Source organism: Lipophrys pholis (assembly GCF_963383615.2).
Source record: "Lipophrys pholis genome assembly, chromosome: 4".
Lineage (NCBI taxonomy): Eukaryota > Metazoa > Chordata > Actinopteri > Blenniiformes > Blenniidae > Lipophrys > Lipophrys pholis.
The window spans coordinates 16,581,502-16,602,243 of record NC_137637.1 but is presented as its reverse complement, the minus strand read 5'-3'; the positions used below and the strand labels follow the sequence as shown (position 1 = coordinate 16,602,243).

Below are 20,742 nucleotides of genomic sequence, written 5' to 3'. Positions count from 1 at the left end.
AGCAGAGCTGAGATCAAGGACTCTCAGTTTTGTCCCATTTCAAGGTACAATCCAATAAGGCAAACTGCAGGCCCACACTGTTTGAAGCTAATCTTGTGGGCCTCTGCGAGACATTCAGGCCATACCAGACGGATCCAGAAGAGTGACTCACCAGTTTGGTGAAGCACAGACTGCATGCAGACCATGTATTCCCTCAGTTTCTAGTTAACAGGGAATCTATGGCAGCACTGAGGCAGAGCGCTGTCATTGAGTTACATAATCAACAGAGGAGTGTAGCAAGAGTGTGTGTGACAGTGCGTGCATGAATGCATGCACTCGCGTAGCTGCAGTTCTTCTTGAGCTGTCGATCATGTGGTACGCCAAGGCCACTCGAACACAAGGCTGCTGAGGTGGACTTTCAGCAACAATGGAGCTTAGCTTGTGTGTGTGTGTGTGTGTGTGTGTGTGTGTGTGTGTGTGTGTGTGTGTGTGTGTGTGTGTGTGTGTGTGTGTGTGTGTGTGTGTGTGTGTGTGTGTGTGTGTGTGTGTGTGTGTGTGTCAATTGGTGGACTTGCGGGAGTCTTTTTTAAAGGTACATGCGTGGACGAATAGGCAGCCACATTTACGAGGCTGAGGGAGAAAAAGCAAGCTGCAAGCAAGGTATTAGGTGTGCATGCTGTGCGATGAGCCAATTTAGGTACTGCACATGTTGACTCACAAGGCTACATTTACATATCTATTGTGCGCGTGTGCTTATTTGTCTCCCGTTGTAGCCATCCATGCATGCTTGGATGCGTAGGCCTATTTGTGATGTTGCATGTTTGTGCATGAGCCAAACTCGTGTGTGTGTGTGTGTGTGTATAAGCATGCATGTCTAGTCATGTAAGCTTTCCCACTTATGCCTGTTTGTGAGTATGTATATGTTTGTAGATGCATGTATGTATATGTATTCCAGCACCTTTTGTGTAGTTTCTTTTTTTTTTTTTAATACTGGCAATTCAGCTAAAAGGAGCTTCTACTGCTCAATGCTGCCATCTGGCTTTGGCAAAGACCACCAGAGACATCCTGAGGGAGCTATCCAAGCGAGTCAGCGTCTGGTTTTAACAACTGTTTTGGGATCAGTTGTCCAGTGGGCTGGTGCTAACTCACACTATTATGAGCAGGATGATAAAACTGACCTTGAAGCAGTTTATGGCCCCGGAATAATGGAAACTACTGATAGAAAGCCCATGAAACTGCACTCAGCTTTCAGTGACAAAAGAAAATAATGGTTTAACCACTTAACATTATTTCATTTAAAAATTTATGAGCAGAAATTTTTGCATGCCGATGCACCGGGAGCTATAAGGAAACAAGGGTGTCACTGATCAGTCTGGCGAAATCCTTCACGCACAATGAAATGCAATGTGTGATGAATCTCGACTGAAATCTGGAAATACCTTCTGACTCACAATGTATTATTGTATATAAACAGAAACTTCTTTTTTTCTTTTTTAAAATGGGACTGTAATTAACTTTTTTCAAAGTGCGGGCTTGTCCTCACAATTTCTGATATTTGCATTTCGAAAAACATTTTTCATCATTCAGCATTTTTTTCCTCTGTTCGGATAGAAAATTAAGCTCTTCAGCAAACCAATATCTCACCATAACCAACGACAGGCTTTTTAGTAGTTAGTTAAGTTTCTTTGTTATACCTAAAATAATCTCCCTTCAACAATATATGGGACAACAAAAACTCTATAAATATTAGGAAAAATAACACTTATTCTGCCTTTTCTAGAAAAGCAAACTACGACGACAAAATGACAACAGGACGACTTGAAAAATAATATAATACAGATAGTAAATGAATGCTGTTTTTTTCATTCCGTCCTCTGAAAAGCAGCTCTTAGGTATTTCATGGGCAGATTATAGAGAATACTGCTCAGACGTCTATATATAATATATATATATATAATTATACATGCATGCATGCAATACACCCACTTAAAAAATATGGCAAGAAGAAATAGTGATTTCTATCTAGTGGCTCAAGATCTGTTGTTTTTTTGTTTTTTATTAGGTCTATGAGAAACATGTTTGTATGGAATGAGCCATTAATTCCTTTCACACAAGCCATATATGAACCATATATAAATACTACGTACTATCAAAATTCCCAGACTGTCAATTAAAGTCTTGGTCTTTCTTTTGATGGAGCTGTAAGTTACAACACACAGTAAAGGAGGAGTGGATGCTATCAGAATGTCTTTCGTCTGTATAAAAAAATTATATTTTCTCATTTGTTTGTACAGATACAGAAACATTGTTTAAAAAAACAAGAGCTTCAGTCTGTTTGACATCAGTGTTCCTTCAAATAGTGAATAGGCTACACGATCACTGTGAGGGTCGCAAAAATTTCATAATTTCTATCAGAAGGGCAAATTTTGACCAAACACTTCTACTCCAGATATATGGGATTTATAGCTATTCATTTTAGTAAAGAAAACAGAACTTGATTTTCAATTTCATATTCTTATTTGACTATTTACAATCAGTGTCGGGGTTTAAATGTTGGTTAAAATGACTGTCCTCATTTCATAATCTGTGAAAATAGAAGTTTTGTATATCGGCCACATGTGACCACTCGATAGGGCCGCACAGTAGTTTTGTGGTTCGCATTCTCCTCTAATAGCAAGACTGTCCCTGATTAGAGTGCAGGTTTGGATTGGGAGCCTTTCTCAGTGGAGGTTGCATGTTTCCTCTTTGTGATGGACCGTGATGGACGTGGGCGTGTCCTGCCTTCAACCATAATCATCTGGGGTCAGACGGATGGATGGATGGATGGATGGATGGATGGATGGATGGATGGATGGATGGATGGATGGATGGATAACTCAGTTGGAAACACCATAAGAACATTCCATATGTTCCTCCCTGCACCTCCACATCTGGCACCTCCGCCTCCTTTACACACACAAATCATTTTTGCACAGTCGGTAAAATCTCGGCTTTGAGAGAAATGAACACCAGAAAAATAAAAAAAACCTCAGCAGGTCAGTGCCATCATCTACCGTGTGAGTTAAGACTGGCACTTGCATATAAAACTAACAGAGGTGGAGCACAATTAGGTCAGATTGAGGCCAGACCATTTGTATGGGTCACGGTAAAAGTGCTCATATGTATGCAGGCTTATAGGCCCCCTGGGAGCACTGGGCCGACCTTGTCCCGTACTCTGATCTATGTCCTCATCTCCCCTCTATGTCCTTTTTTTCCTCATTCCTCCTCCCGTCTCTCGCCTTTCCTCCCCCGCTTCCTCTTTTTATCACCACATTTTTCTCTCTCTTTAAACACCCCCTCTTATTTCTTTTTTTGACTGTTTCCAGTTAGTTTTTCCTTCTTCTCGCCCAGTTTGGCTTCACTCCTCCGTTGATCACTCGTTTTCCCTTAATTCACACACCCTCACTTTTTACTCATTTTTAACTCCTTTTTTTTTATCCATTTTTAATCTCCTCTCGTCCTTTTTTTTTTCCATATCAACAGCCAGTCTGATAAATAATGCATCACGGCACATTAAAAACATTAGTAGGGTTCTCTTGGCTGTCAAACAGAGGGAGGAGACGAGGGAGAGGAAGGAGCGGGTAACTCCATTTTAAATAATTGTTGCTGAGAAGGATGTGATTTAATATTACCCGGAAAGAAAAAAAAAATACAGGAAGGGGGTGGAGGTCCGAGCATTGATTGTGTTTGCATTGCCTCGCTTTGTCCTCTTGCTCAAAAGGTTTTTCCCTTTGGTGAATGATGTGAAAGCTTTGCAGATTCATAAAGATGACGGCTGTATCAGCAAACTCAAAAGAAAAAGATTTAATGACATTTTGCCAAACACTGATTTTGTATCACACAGGACCTTGACCTTTCTCTTCTTCCTATCATCCTCCGTTTCCTACATCCTCCCCTCACCTCTCCTCCCCCTTCTTTCTCCCTCCCGCTTCTCTTCTCCTATTCCTCCTGGCAGCGTGGCGATTGGCATTATTAAAAATTGATTGGCGGCAAGCGTTTAGCAGGGTGGTGAGGCGGAGAGGGAAATTTTGACAGGCAGGAGTGAAATGAAAGGAGGGCCTCGGCAGACGCACTGTGCAAAGGTCTCAGTGGGGGACAAAGAGAGTGTGCGTGCGTGCGTGCGTGCCTGCGTGCGTGTGCGTCTGTGTGCGTGTGCGTCTGTGTGTGTGTGTGCGTGCATGCGTGAATGCATATTTGTACAACCTTGTACGTGAGGTTCTGAGAGAGGAACGTGTAAAAACGGTTTACAGTGAGGCTCAGGAAGGACATTTTGTTACAACATGTTAGGACATATGTTATCTCATATGTGTTGATTACACTGCGTTCGCGTGTGTGTGTGTGTGTGTGTGTGTGTGTGTGTGTGTGTGTGTGTGTGTGTGTGTGTGTGTGTGTGTGTGTGTGTGTGTGTGTGTGTGTGTGTGTGTGTGTGTGTGCGTGTGTGTGTGTGTGCGTGTGTGCGCACGAACACCAGAAGTCCACGCCGACCACATAAGGATGGCCCCGAAAAGCATCCAGCGGCACGCACAGAGATGATACACCGTCACAGCTCGCTGCCGACCCAGCGTTACCTCTCCACCGTCCTCTCTCCCTCCCTCCATCCTTCTTTCTATCGTTCCCTTCATCCCTTTGCTTATCCCGCTTTCCAGCCCTTCTCTCTCCTTTCATCTCAGATCAAATAATATTTCCAACCCATATTCCCAACCAGCTATTCCCCCAATGGCTATAAGTGCTACAGCTTTGGAGATTTTCAATACACTTTACCCGCAATTTGGCTGAGTGATTCTGAAAAAGTTTTTTTTTTTGTTGGTTTTTTTTTGTAGAGGAGGAGGATTAGGTGGGTGAAAGCGTGTGCCATTAAATGACACTAACTGCTTCTCTTTGTCTCTTCTTTTTCTTTTGTCCTCTCTTCTTCTGTCACAGATGAACAGACCGATCCAGGTGAAGCCAGCAGACAGTGAGAGTCGAGGAGGTACAGTATGGCCTTCTTTTGTTGCCTCCCCTGCCCCCCCCTTCCTTGCTACCTACCTCCCCTCTGCTTCCCTTCTTTGTTCCAGCCCTACAAACATGCTGCCTGCACGCATCAGCCTCACCATTATCTGTCCCATTAGACGGTACCCTGTACCTCGACACGGCCTGACAGCGCGGCCTGGCCGGACCCCTCCAGTATTCAGAACGCATTATGTAAACAGCGCTCTTCCTGGCCAGCGCAGCCTCAAGCTCCCTTTCTTAGAGTTTCATCATATGCACTGATGCCTGTGCACACACGCACATGCAAGGAAAGCAGGCGTGTCCTGTCACGCTTGAGGGAGAAAAACAGGTCACTGCTTTTGTCAAACACCTTTAAGAATCCGTCTGTGACAAAGCAAACTCTATTTGACTAATGCAAAAACTTTGTATCTGCGGATTCAGCGACAGATCTGTGTGCGTGCGCACAGCGGTGGCGGCGGCGGCTGGTTGTGTGCATCGTGCTGTATTGACAGTGGAGAACCGCTTAAAGGGAATTTTCTATGTCTAGACATATAGTGACCTGCTGCTGACATCAATCAATGGACTGTACAAGAGAAGATTGATGGAGTTTGACCATTTTGGGCTGAAGACTTTCAAACTTTGCAGTTGTTAATATAATTGGTAGCAGAGAAATTCTCCTGCCACAAAGAAGGCAGGAAAGAACGAGAAAGGGAAATAAGAAAAAAAGAAAAAAAAAAAGAACTAGAGCATGCAAAAAGTTGAAGGTTGATAAGCTGTAGAAGCACGAGGACTGAGAGAGAGGTGTTAGCCTTTAGAGGGAGAAAATGTTAAGGAAAGCAGGAGAGATTGTGCAACATCCTCTTCTATTTAGTTTGGTGCTTCGGTGAGTATGATTGATGGAGCTGCAGGGAACAGAGGCGAGCACCGAGCGTGAGGAAGCAAAGTGAGGGCAATGCGGGATGTCCACACCTGTCTGTGCTCAGGCTCTATCTGTCTCTGTATGTATGGCCTCAGCCCATTTTTCTACCTCTCATCCCTTCTCCTCTTCTCTTGCTATTTCTTAGTTATGCGTCCTCTCAGCCACATGCATTTCTAGCAATGAAGTAAAGCTGTGCTCAAACACTGCATTTCTAATATTTAACTTGAGTGAGAGTGAAAAAAATACTGTTAATTAAGTCCTCTGAGAGTGATATACTATACAGTTCGTTTGCAAAAGGTTGATACTTTTGTCATGAGTTAAACTTTAGAGTCTCATTCCTAATGCGTGAGAGGTGACAGTTCTGTTTTACTTAGGTTTTGAAGATATTCATTTCACTTTTCTTTTCTTTCTTATTTATTTCTTTTTCTTTTTTTGGGCACGGACTGCCGGGGTAGTGGTTTTAATCACCATGCAGGGGAGATAAATTTCATCCCTCCCTGCGGTAAAAACAATTCAGCAGAAGGAGGGACGAGTCGACCGGAGGGGGGGTCTACCCTGCCATCCCCCAGCAAATAGCGCCCTGCATGTATAACTCAGTGTGACTGAGACAGAGAGACTGTGATTAATGGGGGACCCTTTTTGGTAAAATGATGAATAATTTGACTTCTTTGGGATCCCTTAATTGGAAATGAATAAGGGACTCGTCGGCTAACAACCGACAGACACCTGAATCATTGCTCAGATAACACACAGCCAAATGTCTGAGGGTCACAAGTCAAAAAGTGTGGAACTACCATGGAATGCATCGTGACACTTATCATTTGTTTCCACGGTAAATATTTTACCCAAAAGATTTTTCTGATGAAAATGAATGTGTCACAATAAAAACTTATGCTTGGGTTCTTTCGGTCAAACGTGCAGTTTTATATTCTCTCATAGCCACATACCTTCAGAGGATTGTACAGTCACTAATAAATAATACAAATTATAAGACCAGAAACAGTATTTGTTATGAAAAACAATTTTTAAAAAAAGAAATCTGCATAGAAGTTCCTTGAATTGCATATAACTAAAAAATCAACCATAAATCCTTTTGTTTGCATTTGTCTCAGACTGTAGGACTGAAATCATGAACCTCGGTACACTTTCAGTACTCTTTTATAATGTCGATGTCTGTCTCTGCGTTGATTTGAGTTCGGCTCACCCAATGCACACCTCAGTAACTTGTTAAATTGTTACGCTTGAGCTGAAAAACATCACAAGCTAAAACAGTCCATCGGAGAGACATTTTAAAACTGTGAACACTTTTAGTACCTACTGTCCCAGTACTGTGAAATACACAGCACTTCCTGTCGCAGTGCTTAGAACTGATCATTTGTCCGTAGATGAGCTAAAGCTAAGTATTAAAATAAAAAAATTAAAAATATATATACTATATTTCAGTATTTTCGGTTAGATATTTTAAAAAAAAAACGTATTTGGCTTTCCCTCCTGTTTAACTGAGGACGAAAGTAAATAAAAGGACTGTTCAGCCAATAATGCTGCCATAAATAGGTATGCAGGCAAAAATCAATGAAGAAATTAGACACTATTTTATGGATTCTGGTAAAACTCCTGCCGACTAAATGTTAAATATTATAGGAGAGAGAGAGATCAAGGAAACTGCGTGTGTGCGTGTGTGCGTTCGTGCGTGTAAAGAAAAAGAGAGCTTCACACTGCCGTTGAAACACTGGTGTATATCGATTTGCTCTCTTGATGAATGAGTATGTGTTGTGTGTGTATATGCTTACGTGCGTGTGTGTGTGTGTGTGCGCACGCAGCCGTGTGTTTGTACGTGGAAAGTCTTTTCCCAAAGATAGATGTAGCATTTATTGGTGTTTTTCCCTGGAGAACAGTGGGATTTGACCACCGCTGAGGTGTGTATTCGGAGGCCGTATGTGTCTCAGAAGATGTGTGTGTGTGTGTGTGTGTGTGTGTGTGTGTGTGTGTGTGTGTGTGTGTGTGTGTGTGTGTGTGTGTGTGTGTGTGTGTGTGTGTGTGTGTGTGTGTGTGTGTGTGTGTGTGTGGTGTGATGGCAAAACCAAACATTTCAAGATTTGTGTGTCCATGTCTGTGCATATGCGTGTGCGTGTGTGTGTGTGTGTGTGTGTGTGTGTGTGTGTGTGTGTGTGTGTGTGTGTGTGTGTGTGTGTGTCCTCCACCTCTGATGTGCGCTACACTCTTGTAAACACTCACCACCACACCCCACCCCACCACCACCCCCGGTGCAAGGCCAGAGCGCAGATTAGTCTTGTTGACTCGGCAAGGACACCCTGTCAGGCACAGGCAGTGGGGAGCGGACCCTAAGCACGCACACATGCATTCACACACACGCATGCACACACGCTCACAGATACACACACACACACATTAATTTGCAGAGCACATTCAGAGACAATTGCGCTGAGGCTCATTAATTTCCAAACATACACATCCATTTCCACTAAGCTCAGATTGTATGTAATGTAAGAACAGACGACTGCCGAGCATACCAACACATCTGCTGCCGCTGGGCACCAACACACTTTCACCGTCTGCTTTACAGTTTCCCTCAAACGCTCATTCAGTGACTCAACTACGCCGGTATGTGCCCACATGGATCAGCTGACCACAGTCTGCCTGTATTTTGTCATCGATTTGTGCCTGATTCAACAGTCCCCCAATTGTTTTAGACATCTTAAGTTTTTTCTTGGAAAATGAACAATTGGTTCTGATTATGGGCTGCTTGAACTTTATAAGGACATTTCAACCAATATTAGGAAAAATCGGAACCAAGGCAGAAAACTGCAGCACTTGATAAGTGCAGAAATATGACTGCGATGTATTCAGAAATGAGAAATAGACTCACAAATAGATTAATTTACTTTCTTTAAATCAACGAATTTCCCCAATGGTCAACTGCAAAAAAAAAAGTGGGTCTTATTGTTTTTGCCTAATCCAGTTCTGCATATTTTTTCTCGTTACTGCTGATTCTCATAAAATATTATAAAATAATTAATGATGCTTATTTAATACTAACAATGACCAAAAAAGAAAAGTCTATGGTATTTTGTGCAAAGTTCCCACAGAGTTAAACTGTGCAACTGAGCTTCAACTTCAGTTTCAATCATGTTCTGATGTGAGGTCTGACATCCGAACTCATCTGTCTTGTCTCATTCCTGCCCCCTGTGACAAGCGCAAGTCTCTTACCTATAGCTGATAGTTTTAAGTGACAGATTCTGTTGGGGAAAAAGAAATGTCAGATTTGTGTGACAAGTCAGACCTTTGGATTTCAGTCAGGGTCTTTTTTACTGTCTACTGTTTTGTGTCCAATAAAAACTTTTGTAGGAGGGGTTACCAAAATGTTGTGTCCATTATATTGTCTCAATACGTTATCTATACATTCAAACATAAAGTATCACTAGTTTATTTAGGTTCGCCTGCTGCACAGTCATGTTCAAACGTTTTGTAAGGAAACTATTTTCCACCACATGTTTGACATTATCACGGCCACATGACATGCTGTGAATATTACTTGATTCCCTCACAAAATGGTACACAGTGACAGAAAAGGTGTTTTACTAATTTCAGGATCAGTAAACTTGGATCTTGATGGACTCGTGCTGATGCTCCACTGGCAGATATATTATTTGAAAAGAATTTCCCATTCATTTTGGACAGGAAGCTAATGGAGCTAGAGTTACATGACAGAACTACTTGAGAATTTGAGGATCAAAAATACCAAGGCCAGCGAAGCGTCTTTATGTAATGAAGCTTTACACATTGCGCAGGGAAGAAAACACTGCGCTCTCTTAGGCTGTGTTAATGGTGCTACTACCAAGCTAAAACGGATTCCTCTGTCTGACACTGCTATTTAACATTGCATGGTAGTATTGGTTGGTAATTATAAGAATAATAAATCTTCAAGGTTTTTTGGACCATCTGATTCAGGAGAATCCGATTGATTTTTCTTTTCTTTTCTTGAGTTGAAAAAGGGAATAAAATGTTTCATGATCTCTGAGGGGGGCTCATACAAGCAAGTTCCCAGCAACTTTGACACTGAAAGTGTAAAAGTGGTGAAATCACAATTGGAGCTGTCCGCTGTTAATAAATGAGCAGGAACTTTTCATTTACTGATCTTGGCAGCAAACTTGTGACACCCCCCCCCCCCCCCCCCCCCCCCCAAAAAAAAACCACCTCAGTGACTTACAGCATAAATGGGGGTCTTGAAATGCTGTTTTTGTCATGGTATCATCAGAGGAAACCAGTTAACATGGCACATGGCAAGATGCGGCAGATGAAGTCCTGAAATAACTTAATAGCCACGATATTTGCTCACTGCACTTTGGGGTAGATTAGGCTGTCATCCTCGCCTTTTATCTGAAGTGTGGAGCAATTGTAAGCCAGAGCAGCCTGGTAGCTCACTCAGAATGTAGGAGAAAATATAACCAATGTTTTTTTGCCACAAAAGGATTAGACACATGGTCATAAACAAACATTTACCAGAAACACAGTAGGTCGAACTACTGTGGCGCTGAATACAATCTGTTGTTACAGCGAGACAAAGTTTGCCTTGCATGACGCCATTAGTTTTCCCTCAGAAGTGTGCTGAAAAGAGTTCCGAGCCTTGACTGTCGTCCTCTGCAAATTTGTAATGGACAGCGAGTGAAAAAGTATGTGGAAATCTAGAAACAAATATGCAGAAACTGCTGTGTAGCTCAACTAAAATCAATACCAAAAGCAACTCAACTCCAAATTGCACAAAGCACACTGAGACTGCATTATTAGTACCACTGAAAATCCATATGCTGTAGCATTTTGCAGTAAAATTCACTGCGTTAATTGTAGTTTATTTGTTTTGGTCAGAGGGAACCTAGCAGGCAGGGCAATGGAGACTTCAGTCCAAAAGCTGTGAGACGTTAAGAATGTAAAATCAGCAAATAGGACACATCAATACATATTGTAAGTGACATTTGTTGTAAAAAAATTATGCTTTCCTTGGCATTGCAAGACTTCTCTCTGATAGTTTTGAGTGCTTATCTCAGCCTGATGCATGCTTCTATTCCAGTGAACACACAATGTCTATGCAGCATATCAAAAGGCCGCTCTGATCCTCTGATCATGACCTACTCCTTTTCCTTTTAGAAGACAGAAAGCTCTTTGTGGGCATGCTCAACAAGCAACAGTCAGAAGATGATGTGCGGCGCCTTTTCGAGTCCTTCGGCAGCATCGAGGAATGCACCATCCTCAGAGGTCCCGACGGAAACAGCAAAGGTGAGTTTATAGCTGTTTATGACTTTGAGCGAGCAGGCTCTTTTTTTTTTTTTCACAGGCTACTGCTCAGAAATGATTTGGCCTTTCAAAGTTGGTGACTTTGCAAAGTTCTCCTTAAACACTCCACGGTGAGTGATGTCAAAGCGGGGCTATTTCACAATCATCAGAGGAGTCGTTACATAGGAATACTGTAGATTTGGTAGGTTTCCACAGTAAATGCCACTGCAAAGCTTTACCCGGAGGAATGAGAGATACAAACCACCAACTCCTTACAGATGAACCCCATTAACCTCACGAGTGAACCTACATGGCTGTGATAAAGAGAAACCAAAATAAGTCAACCTCCTTATTAACCATGGGCTTCATGTCATGTCGGAAAAATGTCCTTTCAAAATGTTTTCAGAGTGCTACACAAGTTCACTGCATGAAGTTCATCAGCAAGCTTAGCAGCTAATCAATGAGGCCCGATGATAACTAAGCCTGATGATTACAGTGGGCTTGATCATTCTGATTCCTCCGTGAAGCTCCATTAACAAGGCTTCATCAGCCAGCTTACTCGGCTAAGTGGGCTTTAGCTCAATAATTACTGGCAACTTGATCATTCAAATTCATCAACAGCACTTGTCAATAGTAAAGCGACACCACAACACAGTGGCATTTTAAGCCCCATCAGAGGATCCCAAAGTTGTTAAATGGTGTCAGAGTGGCATGTTTAGTCTGCTTATTGAGCGCCGATGAACAGCAAAGCAGCCCTTCGCAGCGCAGCGTTTGTTGTTGTAATCCTGACGAAAACTTACCCCCAATGACTGAATGAATGAGAGACTTTACATAAAAGTTTTCTCTTTTTCTGTTCGTGGTGTCTCTTCAGTGTCTCACTCATTTTCTCTCTCCTTCCAGGCTGTGCATTTGTAAAATACTCCTCTCATGCTGAAGCTCAGGCAGCCATCAGTGCACTACACGGCAGCCAGACAATGCCTGTGAGTACGATGTAACTGTGTGTGTGAGCATGTAGGTGTATTAGAGCGCTGAGTCACACCAAGGGATGAGTCAAATAGCACTTAATTACTTTCTTAAAGTTGACTTGGTTACACTATATTAATCCTAGTGAGGAAATGTGTCCTTTCACATATGACTCATCCCGACTTTCCATGGCAATTGGAATCAACTGCAGCTCTGATGTGGGAAAAAAAAAAAATGTTTGCATGTACGAGCTTCAGTCAGGTACCTATTGAGCCATATTAACATGCATTGCCTGGTGTGCGTGTGTGTCCGTGCATGTGTGTGTGGGTGGATGGGTGGGTGCACAGGGCGCCTCATCCAGTCTGGTGGTAAAGTTCGCTGACACGGATAAGGAGCGCACCATTCGCCGCATGCAGCAGATGGCTGGTCAGATGGGCATCTTCAACCCGATGGCCCTGCAGTTTGGAGCCTATGGAGCCTACGCTCAGGCAAGCTGCCCCACAAAACTGCATTTTCATCCACAGTTATTTATTCAATGAGCCACAGGGATTAAACGCGGGGCTCGTGCCCAACTCAGATTTAAATGTGGAGCAGCAAAGGAAGGAGTGAAAGTGCAATATAGTCGATTTATTAAAAAAAACCAATCATAGTCATACGATGTGTAGAAAAATCTATATTTCTAACATATCTCTAATATTTAGTACCTGGTTTTCTAACTAATAACTGTTTGATGCACCAGCTTGGAACATTATCGGAGGTGAAGAGCCTGCGTTAAAATGAAAAAGTCTGGAGAGTTTCAAAAAGTGGAGGTCATTTTCAAATGTGCAGATGTGGTTTGGTGAGGCCAGATTTTCTGGATCTTTTCTTATCATAATCTGTGAGTACATTTAAAAGGGCAGAAATGTTTTTAAAAGTCTTGATCAAGTCTAATGTAATACATGTGTCATTTAAAAAGTCTGAGCCATGTATTAAGTGTCTAGCTTATTAGTCTGTATCTACTTTAAAGTATCCCGTTCTGCTATAAATAGTTCGTATCTGGTTAAACCAAAGTTATTTTAGTTGTTTCTTTTCTTTTCACATTCCGTTTAAAAAGTTGTGTTTTCGTGTTTTGAGGTTAAGTTTGAAAAAGATCATTATTTGGGTTGAACTTAGTGTGACGCTGATAAAAGTTTTCTAATTTGTGTTTTGTTTTGAAACAAGATTAAAAACCATTCAACCAAGTCGTTCCTGCGATGGTCTTTTTCCCTCCACTACTCACTTCTTCATCTACCTCCACCATAATTACTATCAGAGGTTCACAATGAATGGAACCTGCTGGTCAAACAGTTTGTGCACTTCACCCAATCTGTAGCAGAATTATGGGAGTGATGGGTTCTACTAGTAGGTGCAGTTTAGAGAGTTTGATGAATATGTATGGGAGTAATAACAATAGATAATGACCATTTAATGGGCTGATAAGATTTGAATCAGCTGTTTCCAGTCTCTCTACTGTATCTCACATTCCCTTTATAGCTTCACTTTCCCTTTTTTTTTTTTTCCCTTTTTAAGTCGGTAACATGAAAGTTTTTCATGTTTCTCTTGCACGATCACGCCTCCCACGCCAACTGCAGGTGCAGCAGCAAGCAGCGTTGATGGCGTCCGTAGGCCAGGGAGGCTACCTCAGTCCAATGGCAGCCTTCGCTGCGGCCCAGATGCAGCACATGGCCACCATCAACGGCCTCCCAGGAGCACCACTGACACCCACGTCAGGTAACCAGGGTTAAAAATTCACATTTAAGGAACACATTTACCATTTTGGCGCATTTCAGTATCCAATGAAAATAGGATCCCTTTAAGAAAAGGCGTGATGAGCTCACATTACTGCTCCCTGGGTGATCTGACAACAGGCAATGTAGTGGACGTCAACGATAGAGGTCATATCAACAAGTGCAGATGTTTTTTTGTTTTTTTTTAATGCATGGATTTAAATTAATTTTTTTTACTTAGACTAACATGAGCTTGTGTATTACCAAAACCACGACGCCACGAAAGTCCTGCATCTTCTCAACTTTTCTTTTGAGTCACTGTTGTTGGTGTTTGAGTGAGATGACTCAGTGAAAATGTGTTTTACATTATGTTAAATCACTTGCAATCAGCATTTCTGCTCCATCTGTGTGCCTGACTCTTTGCTTGTCTGACACATTTAGTAACAGTGTCTGCTTGCGAGGGTCTGTCAGATTATATTCAGCAATAAGTACATTTTGGATTGCACTTTAGAGTGAGCACGATCAATAGAGCGCATCATACTGTGTGTCTTGACTCATTTTATTTCCCAACTGCAAATTATGAGTTTGATTATTTCTAAATCAGAGGTTTACTATTTGTAAATAGCGAAGAGGCTGGAAAAAGTTGGTCAATTAATCAAATGGTGAACCTTTTATACAGGATTTTTCAGGATGTTATGACTTCTGACGTCTGTGAGGACAATCTTTATATGCATGGTCAGATAAATTACCTTGATGGAATGACAAATAATATTTGGAAAACAAGAAAAGAAAAATCTACTTTTTCCTTCAAATCTAAATTCCTGTGATGTAGATTTCACCAGTCTACTCTGGTTGTGATCTGACATTTTCAGCTTGCTGTTTGGGACAACACTCATTTCAAGTCATCATTGTAATATCATGATATTTCTAACACAATGTCAATAAAAGCTGAGTGAAAACTGCACTTTACACACAGTATACGATGACTACCTGTGTACCTTTGTGCCAATCATTGATCTAATTCTGTACAGAGTACAGTTAGTACACAAGGTGACAAAATCCTGGTCACCAGAAAGCAGCATTGTGATTTAACTTGTGTCACAGTACCACATGTGCGATGCTGTTACTGTGAGATGCATCAAAGAAAAGCCCTGATGTAAATGGCATGGCGATGCTGCAGGGTATGAATGCGGATAGAAATTAGATGGAGAAAAATTGTATCCTGAAACATTTGAGATGTTTTTGAAAACAGTATTGGCAGCAGTGTAAGTAAGTGGATAAAGGTAGTGTGTTCCTTTAAGGCATTGCTGTATCGCTGCAGTGGGAACATGTCGAGGAAAAGAACAAGGAAAAGTGGATTTGAATGGTCATGTATTAACTATCAAGCATCTACACAGTCAAGATCCACTGAATGAGTGCAGGGAAGAGATTATATATGAGGGACTATAATTGGAGCTCATTTGATATAAACATGGTGATCAAGATTCTCAAACAATGTGTCTTAGATTGAGAATGTAATGGCTGTTGTGTCACAGTAAGGACCAAACTGGGACAAGAAATCAGCCCTGACATTTAGTGTCTTCACCGGCCCACTGGACCGGTCCCTCTGACATTTGCAAGAGTTACAAGGTGGCCAGTCAAAGTAAAAGTTCTCCATAATGTCTCCAGAACAGGGACGGGGGAAAAAAAAAACTACAGTAAAATGCTTACTGTTTCTTTCTTTTCTTGTGCGTGTGCCCTCTGGCTGCAGGAGGCAGCACTCCCCCAGGCATCAGCGCCCCCACAGTGACCAGCATCCCCTCTCCCATTAGTGTAAATGGTTTCACTGGCATGCCGCCCCCCCAGGCAAATGGGCAGCCCCCTGCAGAAGCTGTCTTCACCAATGGGATACACCACTACCCTGGTAGGTCTAATTATCTCCTAGGCATGTATGAAAGCACACAAAAAGGACTCGCAGACAATATCTCTGCACATCTTTGCTCCGTGTAGTGAATACATGGGATTTCAACGGTCCTGATACGCACACACGAACTGTAACAGGAAAGTGCGCATGCTGCAGGCTTACACACGTGAACAGCCGCGAAGCATGTTCAGGAGGCCGAAGCCAAACGAAGCAGCCCACAGACAGTGAGCATGTCGAGGAGATGAGCGTTTGGCAAAGGTGCTTATGGGCTGCTGGAGCCTCAGTATGCGCTTGTGTCATGAGCCGTGGCTAGTACCTCACCGGTTGTGTTTGTTTCGAGCCGGAAGAAAAATCTGTCTTCTTTTGTCTCCCCAGTGTTGCAGGAGGTGGTTTTTAGAGAGGACTCAGAGAAAAACAGCTTGGGCGTGGCTCCGCGGAGTTGTTTTGGGGTTCAGGGTGGCTGCTTCCTCTCCTCTCTCTCTGAAGGTAGCACTCCTCCCCCTCCACCATATTTACCCACCCTCTCCCCTCACCTGATTTCTTTATGGGTTCAAAAGGGTCAGGAAGATTTCTGTTTTTCAAAGCCTTTTGCAAGCCTGTGAAAGAAGACGTGAAGGTGAAATTCAACTTTCTGAGTATGTAGAAAAGATTTGTTAAAAAAAAAAAAAAAAAAAACTTTGCAAATTCAGAGTGGAAATTTTTTTTTTTCTACAATCGCTCACTTTTTCTATGCACAAGGGCAAACCTTCTAAATCCTGACGTCCCTGCAGACAGCACTCAGGGCTGAGAAAAGCAGTGACTACTCTGTCATTCAGGTGGTATTTTCATCTGCACTCACGCGCTCGTAAAAAAACATGTACTTTGTAGTAAACCTGCAAAATGCAAATACAAGGAATATCATTCTAATAAACCGACGCCCTTGTTTATACATTCACAAACTTGGAATTCCCCAGGCCAAAAATTTTATCACAGTCTCACAAGCAGTGATACAACCAAATTATTTTTGAATATGATTTCATAAGCAGTAAATTTTATTGAGGTTTTTTTTTGAGCCCACAACTTTCCGTCTTCTCCAGGCTATGTGTGACAGATTCTCAGTGTTGCCGTTAGTGTGCTTTGGTGTTTACTGAGATTGGGGTTATCGTGTGCATGTGGTTATTTCTGTGCGTGTGTGTGTGTGTGTGTGTGTGTGTGTGTGTGTGTGTGTGTGTGTGTGTGTGTGTGTGTGTGCGTGTGTGCGTGTGTGCGTGTGTGCGTGTGTGCGTGTGTGCGTGTGTGTGTGTGTGTGTGTTATTCTCAGTGGTGTACTTACCTTGCATGTGTTATACGTACAGATGGGTAGCGATAAAGTGCGGCGCAGCATCTGTGGTAGTTGCAACGCAGGGAGAATTTAGATCTCCAACATGTGAAGTGGTGGCAACAGGTGTGTTCGGTGTTGTGTTGTCCTGTGGTACATGTGAAAAATCATCTTCTCGGGCTTGTGTGTGGTGAGGGGGGGAAAAAAAAAAACAGCCTCCGAGGTCTATTTTTCTTTTAATGTTGTAATAGTGGAGTTCTGTGTTGTTGTGGTCCTTCAAAGTTTTGATTTTCACTTTTTCTGTAAAAAAAAAAAAGAGCTTGTATTGGAATGCTTTGAGAGGAGAGTGAAAAAGAAAGATGAGAGATTCAGAATTCAGTTCCTCACACACTGAAAGTGAAGCGACTTGACTCCATGCTGTTCGGCTCTCTAACCTTTCTGCTTTTCTTCTCCTGTCTGTTCTCCTCTCCATCGCCCTCCTCCCTCTCACCCTTGTTATATATTACTCTCGCCTGCCTCCGTGCCCTCTCTTCCATCTACATTCTTCCCCGGCCTCTCTGCCTCATCTCCCTCCCCTACACACATGCACACCTCCATCCATCTGTGCTCCCTTCTTCAACCACCACCTCCTTCTCCACCTCTCCCTCTCTGTTGAAGCAGCTCAGAGTCCCACTGCAGCTGATCCTCTCCAGCAGGCTTACACAGGAGTCCAGCAGTATGCAGGTCTGTCTGTCACTCTCACAGCAACACTCATCTGTGTGTGTGTGCGTGCGTGCGTGCGTGCGTGCGTGCGTGCGTGCGTGCGTGCGTGCTTGCTTGCGTGCGTGCGTGCGTGCGTGCGTGCGTGCGTGCGTGCGTGCGTGCGTGCGTGCGCATGTGTGTGTGAGATGGAAATAAGTAAGGCAAGGATAAAGATAAGCCTCCTTTTGTCCATATTTGAATTTTGTTCATGTAACATTAGGTGTTCCTGTCTCACCGCGTCATTTATTCTGGGCCGTGTCAGGTGTGCGTTTGTGCAACATGTAGACTCTATTGTCCGTTATCTGATCGATTGCCTGCTGTGCCCCCGCATATATCACATTGTTTGTATGTATCCGAGTGTGCGCTCCAGTCATGACTGTTATCTGATCCGTGGTGTGTGCGTGCTTGTGTGTGTCTCAGCAGCCTACCCTGCTGCATACGGCCAGATCAGCCAAGCCTTCCCCCACCCTCCACCCATCATTCCTCAGCAACAACGAGAAGGTAATGTGCACACAGCACACTCAGTTCACATTCATACATGCTCTACGCATTGATTCAAAGTTCCTTTTTCTTTGTCTTGGAATGATCTACAGTTGATAATCTCAACCTGCTTACAGGACTGTTTTTGAGGGATTTCACTAGTTTTCTGAGCTTCAAGTAGTTAAACCAGAGACAATTGTTTGTTTTCTTATTGTTTAGCTTTTCTGTCAAATCATTCGATCTTTAGACTAAATGATGAATCAAAGACAAAAGATGTGACTGAGTATTTTCAACGGAGCCAGAAACCCACTCATGAACTTAATGACCTCCAGGCTTGGGACACATATCTGGGCCCTTACTGCCCTCTTGTGGAACATAAACAAACTAATGCAAATCATTTAAGTGCTCGGGCAGCCCATAGTTTACCATTAAACTGTTAAGCAGCTGTTTGATATGGGATACCTGAAAAGAATTAAGAATATGGAAACTAAAAACCACCCAAACACTTCAAATCATTACGAACCAGTAACTATGAGCTGAATGAAGGGGCTTTGCAAATGACTCTGACACCTAATGAAATGTTAGAAACATGTAGATCAGGCTTCATCCGCTTATTGATCAGCTGCTTTGATTCAGTCCGATGTTTAAATATTGCCCATTTCTGATGCATTGAAATATGTGGACTCACTTTTTTAGTGTGAAAACTCAGCAAGAAGAGTAGGGACAAAGACATTTGAACCAAACAGGTTTTCATGGGCTTTTCAGCACATGTTTTCTAATGATGTTCTTTTAAATTCTTTATTCCATGGACCGAAAGTCATCCTGTCATGGTCTCCTTTTTTTTTCCTACCCCCCACCTGCCCTTCTCCATCTCTCTCCTTGTCTCTCTGCCCTTTGCCCCGTGTCTGCTTCCCTCCTCCTGTCTGTCTCTCCGTTTGTTTCCATGCAGGACCAGAGGGTTGCAACCTGTTCATCTACCACCTCCCTCAGGAGTTTGGGGATGGAGAGCTGATGCAGATGTTCCTGCCTTTCGGTAATGTCATCTCCTCCAAAGTGTTTGTGGATCGGGCGACAAACCAAAGTAAATGCTTTGGTGGGTAAAAATGAACAAAACCAAGAGATTATTGGTTATTTATTCTGATTATTCTTTTTTTTACTAATCACATTTTGTACTGCAGTCCACCACCACCACCCCTCCCCTCCCCACCCCCTCCCTCTTCCTAACCTCTCAACACCTCTCCCTTTGGAAGACTATGAAAGCAAATGATGAGAGAATTTCTTTGCAGTTGTGCAAAAGCAGGTCATGGGAAATATTGGAGCCTCAGTGTCTGGATTTTTTTTTTTTTTCTATGAATCTTACAACTGTTTCCCTTTGAAGCTCTAACTTCTTTAAATTTGTCATCATATTTATATATGCTGCTGAGAAGCTCATCTGTCTTATCTTCGCGGTTAAGTTGCTATTGTGCTCGTCGTGACATGCTGCATAATACAAATGCTGACTCTCAGTCTTTACTCCTGTCTATAGCATACTGTAAGCACAAGCAAAAGTAATGCATGCTAAGAATATAAGTAGGAATACAGCGGTTGCTCCGGCGTGCAGAGATAGAGAGCTGCTGCCTCACTTTGTGCCGCTGACAGCACAATGTAGCCGAACGTATAATTATGCAGCAAATTATAAATGGATTGTGGAGAATGTTTAATGGAGAGTCCATCAGGTGCAACCCATTTGCAAATTAGCTTTTGCTCATTAATACAACACAACATTAATGTTGTATTATTCATGTTGCAATTTTCAGATGCAGGTTTTTTAATTTGTGATTTGACGCTTTTTTCACATTCAAGTGGAAGTTAAAAACCGAAACCCAAACGTAGCACAACCGCGTCAATGTTTCTGGCTCCAAATACCATTATTGAGTTGTGTTGTGATGTTGGCTGCATGCTGATATAATTGTGATCCTATTGTTCTTGTTAGACTGCTGTGCAAACATGTATCTGTATTATCTTATTGTTTGTTTACCGCTGTACGATAAGCATTGCGTGTTTTTTTAAAGTGCATTACAACCAGTTGTGTAGTTGTTAAATGCTTTGTGTGCAGATTAATAGACTTCAATCTTCTTTCAGTTGAAGAACCATTTTTTTAAATGTGAAAAGACTGCTTCATCTTAAAGGCCCCATCTTCACTTTCCATTCTTGTGCCGTTGGAATTTGCTCTCTTTGCCTTTTTGTCTAACAACATCCCCTTCTCTCTCTCTCTCTCTCTCTCTCTCCCCCATTTTTGGCTTTTCCCCCAGGGTTCGTGAGCTTCGACAACCCAGGTAGTGCCCAAGCTGCCATCCAGTCGATGAACGGCTTCCAGATCGGCATGAAAAGACTCAAAGTGCAACTGAAGAGGCCAAAGGACGCCAACCGCCCGTACTAG

The 20,742-nt window shown here is 42.5% G+C and overlaps 1 protein-coding gene across 7 annotated transcripts in view; it reads left to right on the top strand.

The window, feature by feature from the left end:
• Positions 1–20,742, top strand: part of celf4 (CUGBP, Elav-like family member 4) — a gene marked incomplete at both ends in the record, with an annotated part of 87,286 nt that extends 66,544 nt beyond the window's left edge. Inside the window, 11 exons of one of the 7 annotated variants that reach the window (XM_080460872.1) lie at positions 4,939–4,987; positions 11,069–11,197; positions 12,095–12,174; positions 12,505–12,645; positions 13,768–13,906; positions 15,653–15,805; positions 16,181–16,291; positions 17,763–17,825; positions 18,267–18,344; positions 19,273–19,416; positions 20,615–20,742. In XM_080460872.1, coding sequence (XP_080316998.1) covers positions 4,939–4,987; positions 11,069–11,197; positions 12,095–12,174; positions 12,505–12,645; positions 13,768–13,906; positions 15,653–15,805; positions 16,181–16,291; positions 17,763–17,825; positions 18,267–18,344; positions 19,273–19,416; positions 20,615–20,742 — 1,215 coding nt within the window. Of the gene's footprint in view, positions 1–4,938; positions 4,988–11,068; positions 11,198–12,094; positions 12,175–12,504; positions 12,649–13,767; positions 13,907–15,652; positions 15,806–16,180; positions 16,292–17,762; positions 17,859–18,263; positions 18,345–19,272; positions 19,417–20,614 lie in introns of all 7 variants that reach the window. The other 6 variants (XM_080460875.1, XM_080460874.1, XM_080460873.1 and 3 more) reach the window with 6 other exon arrangements.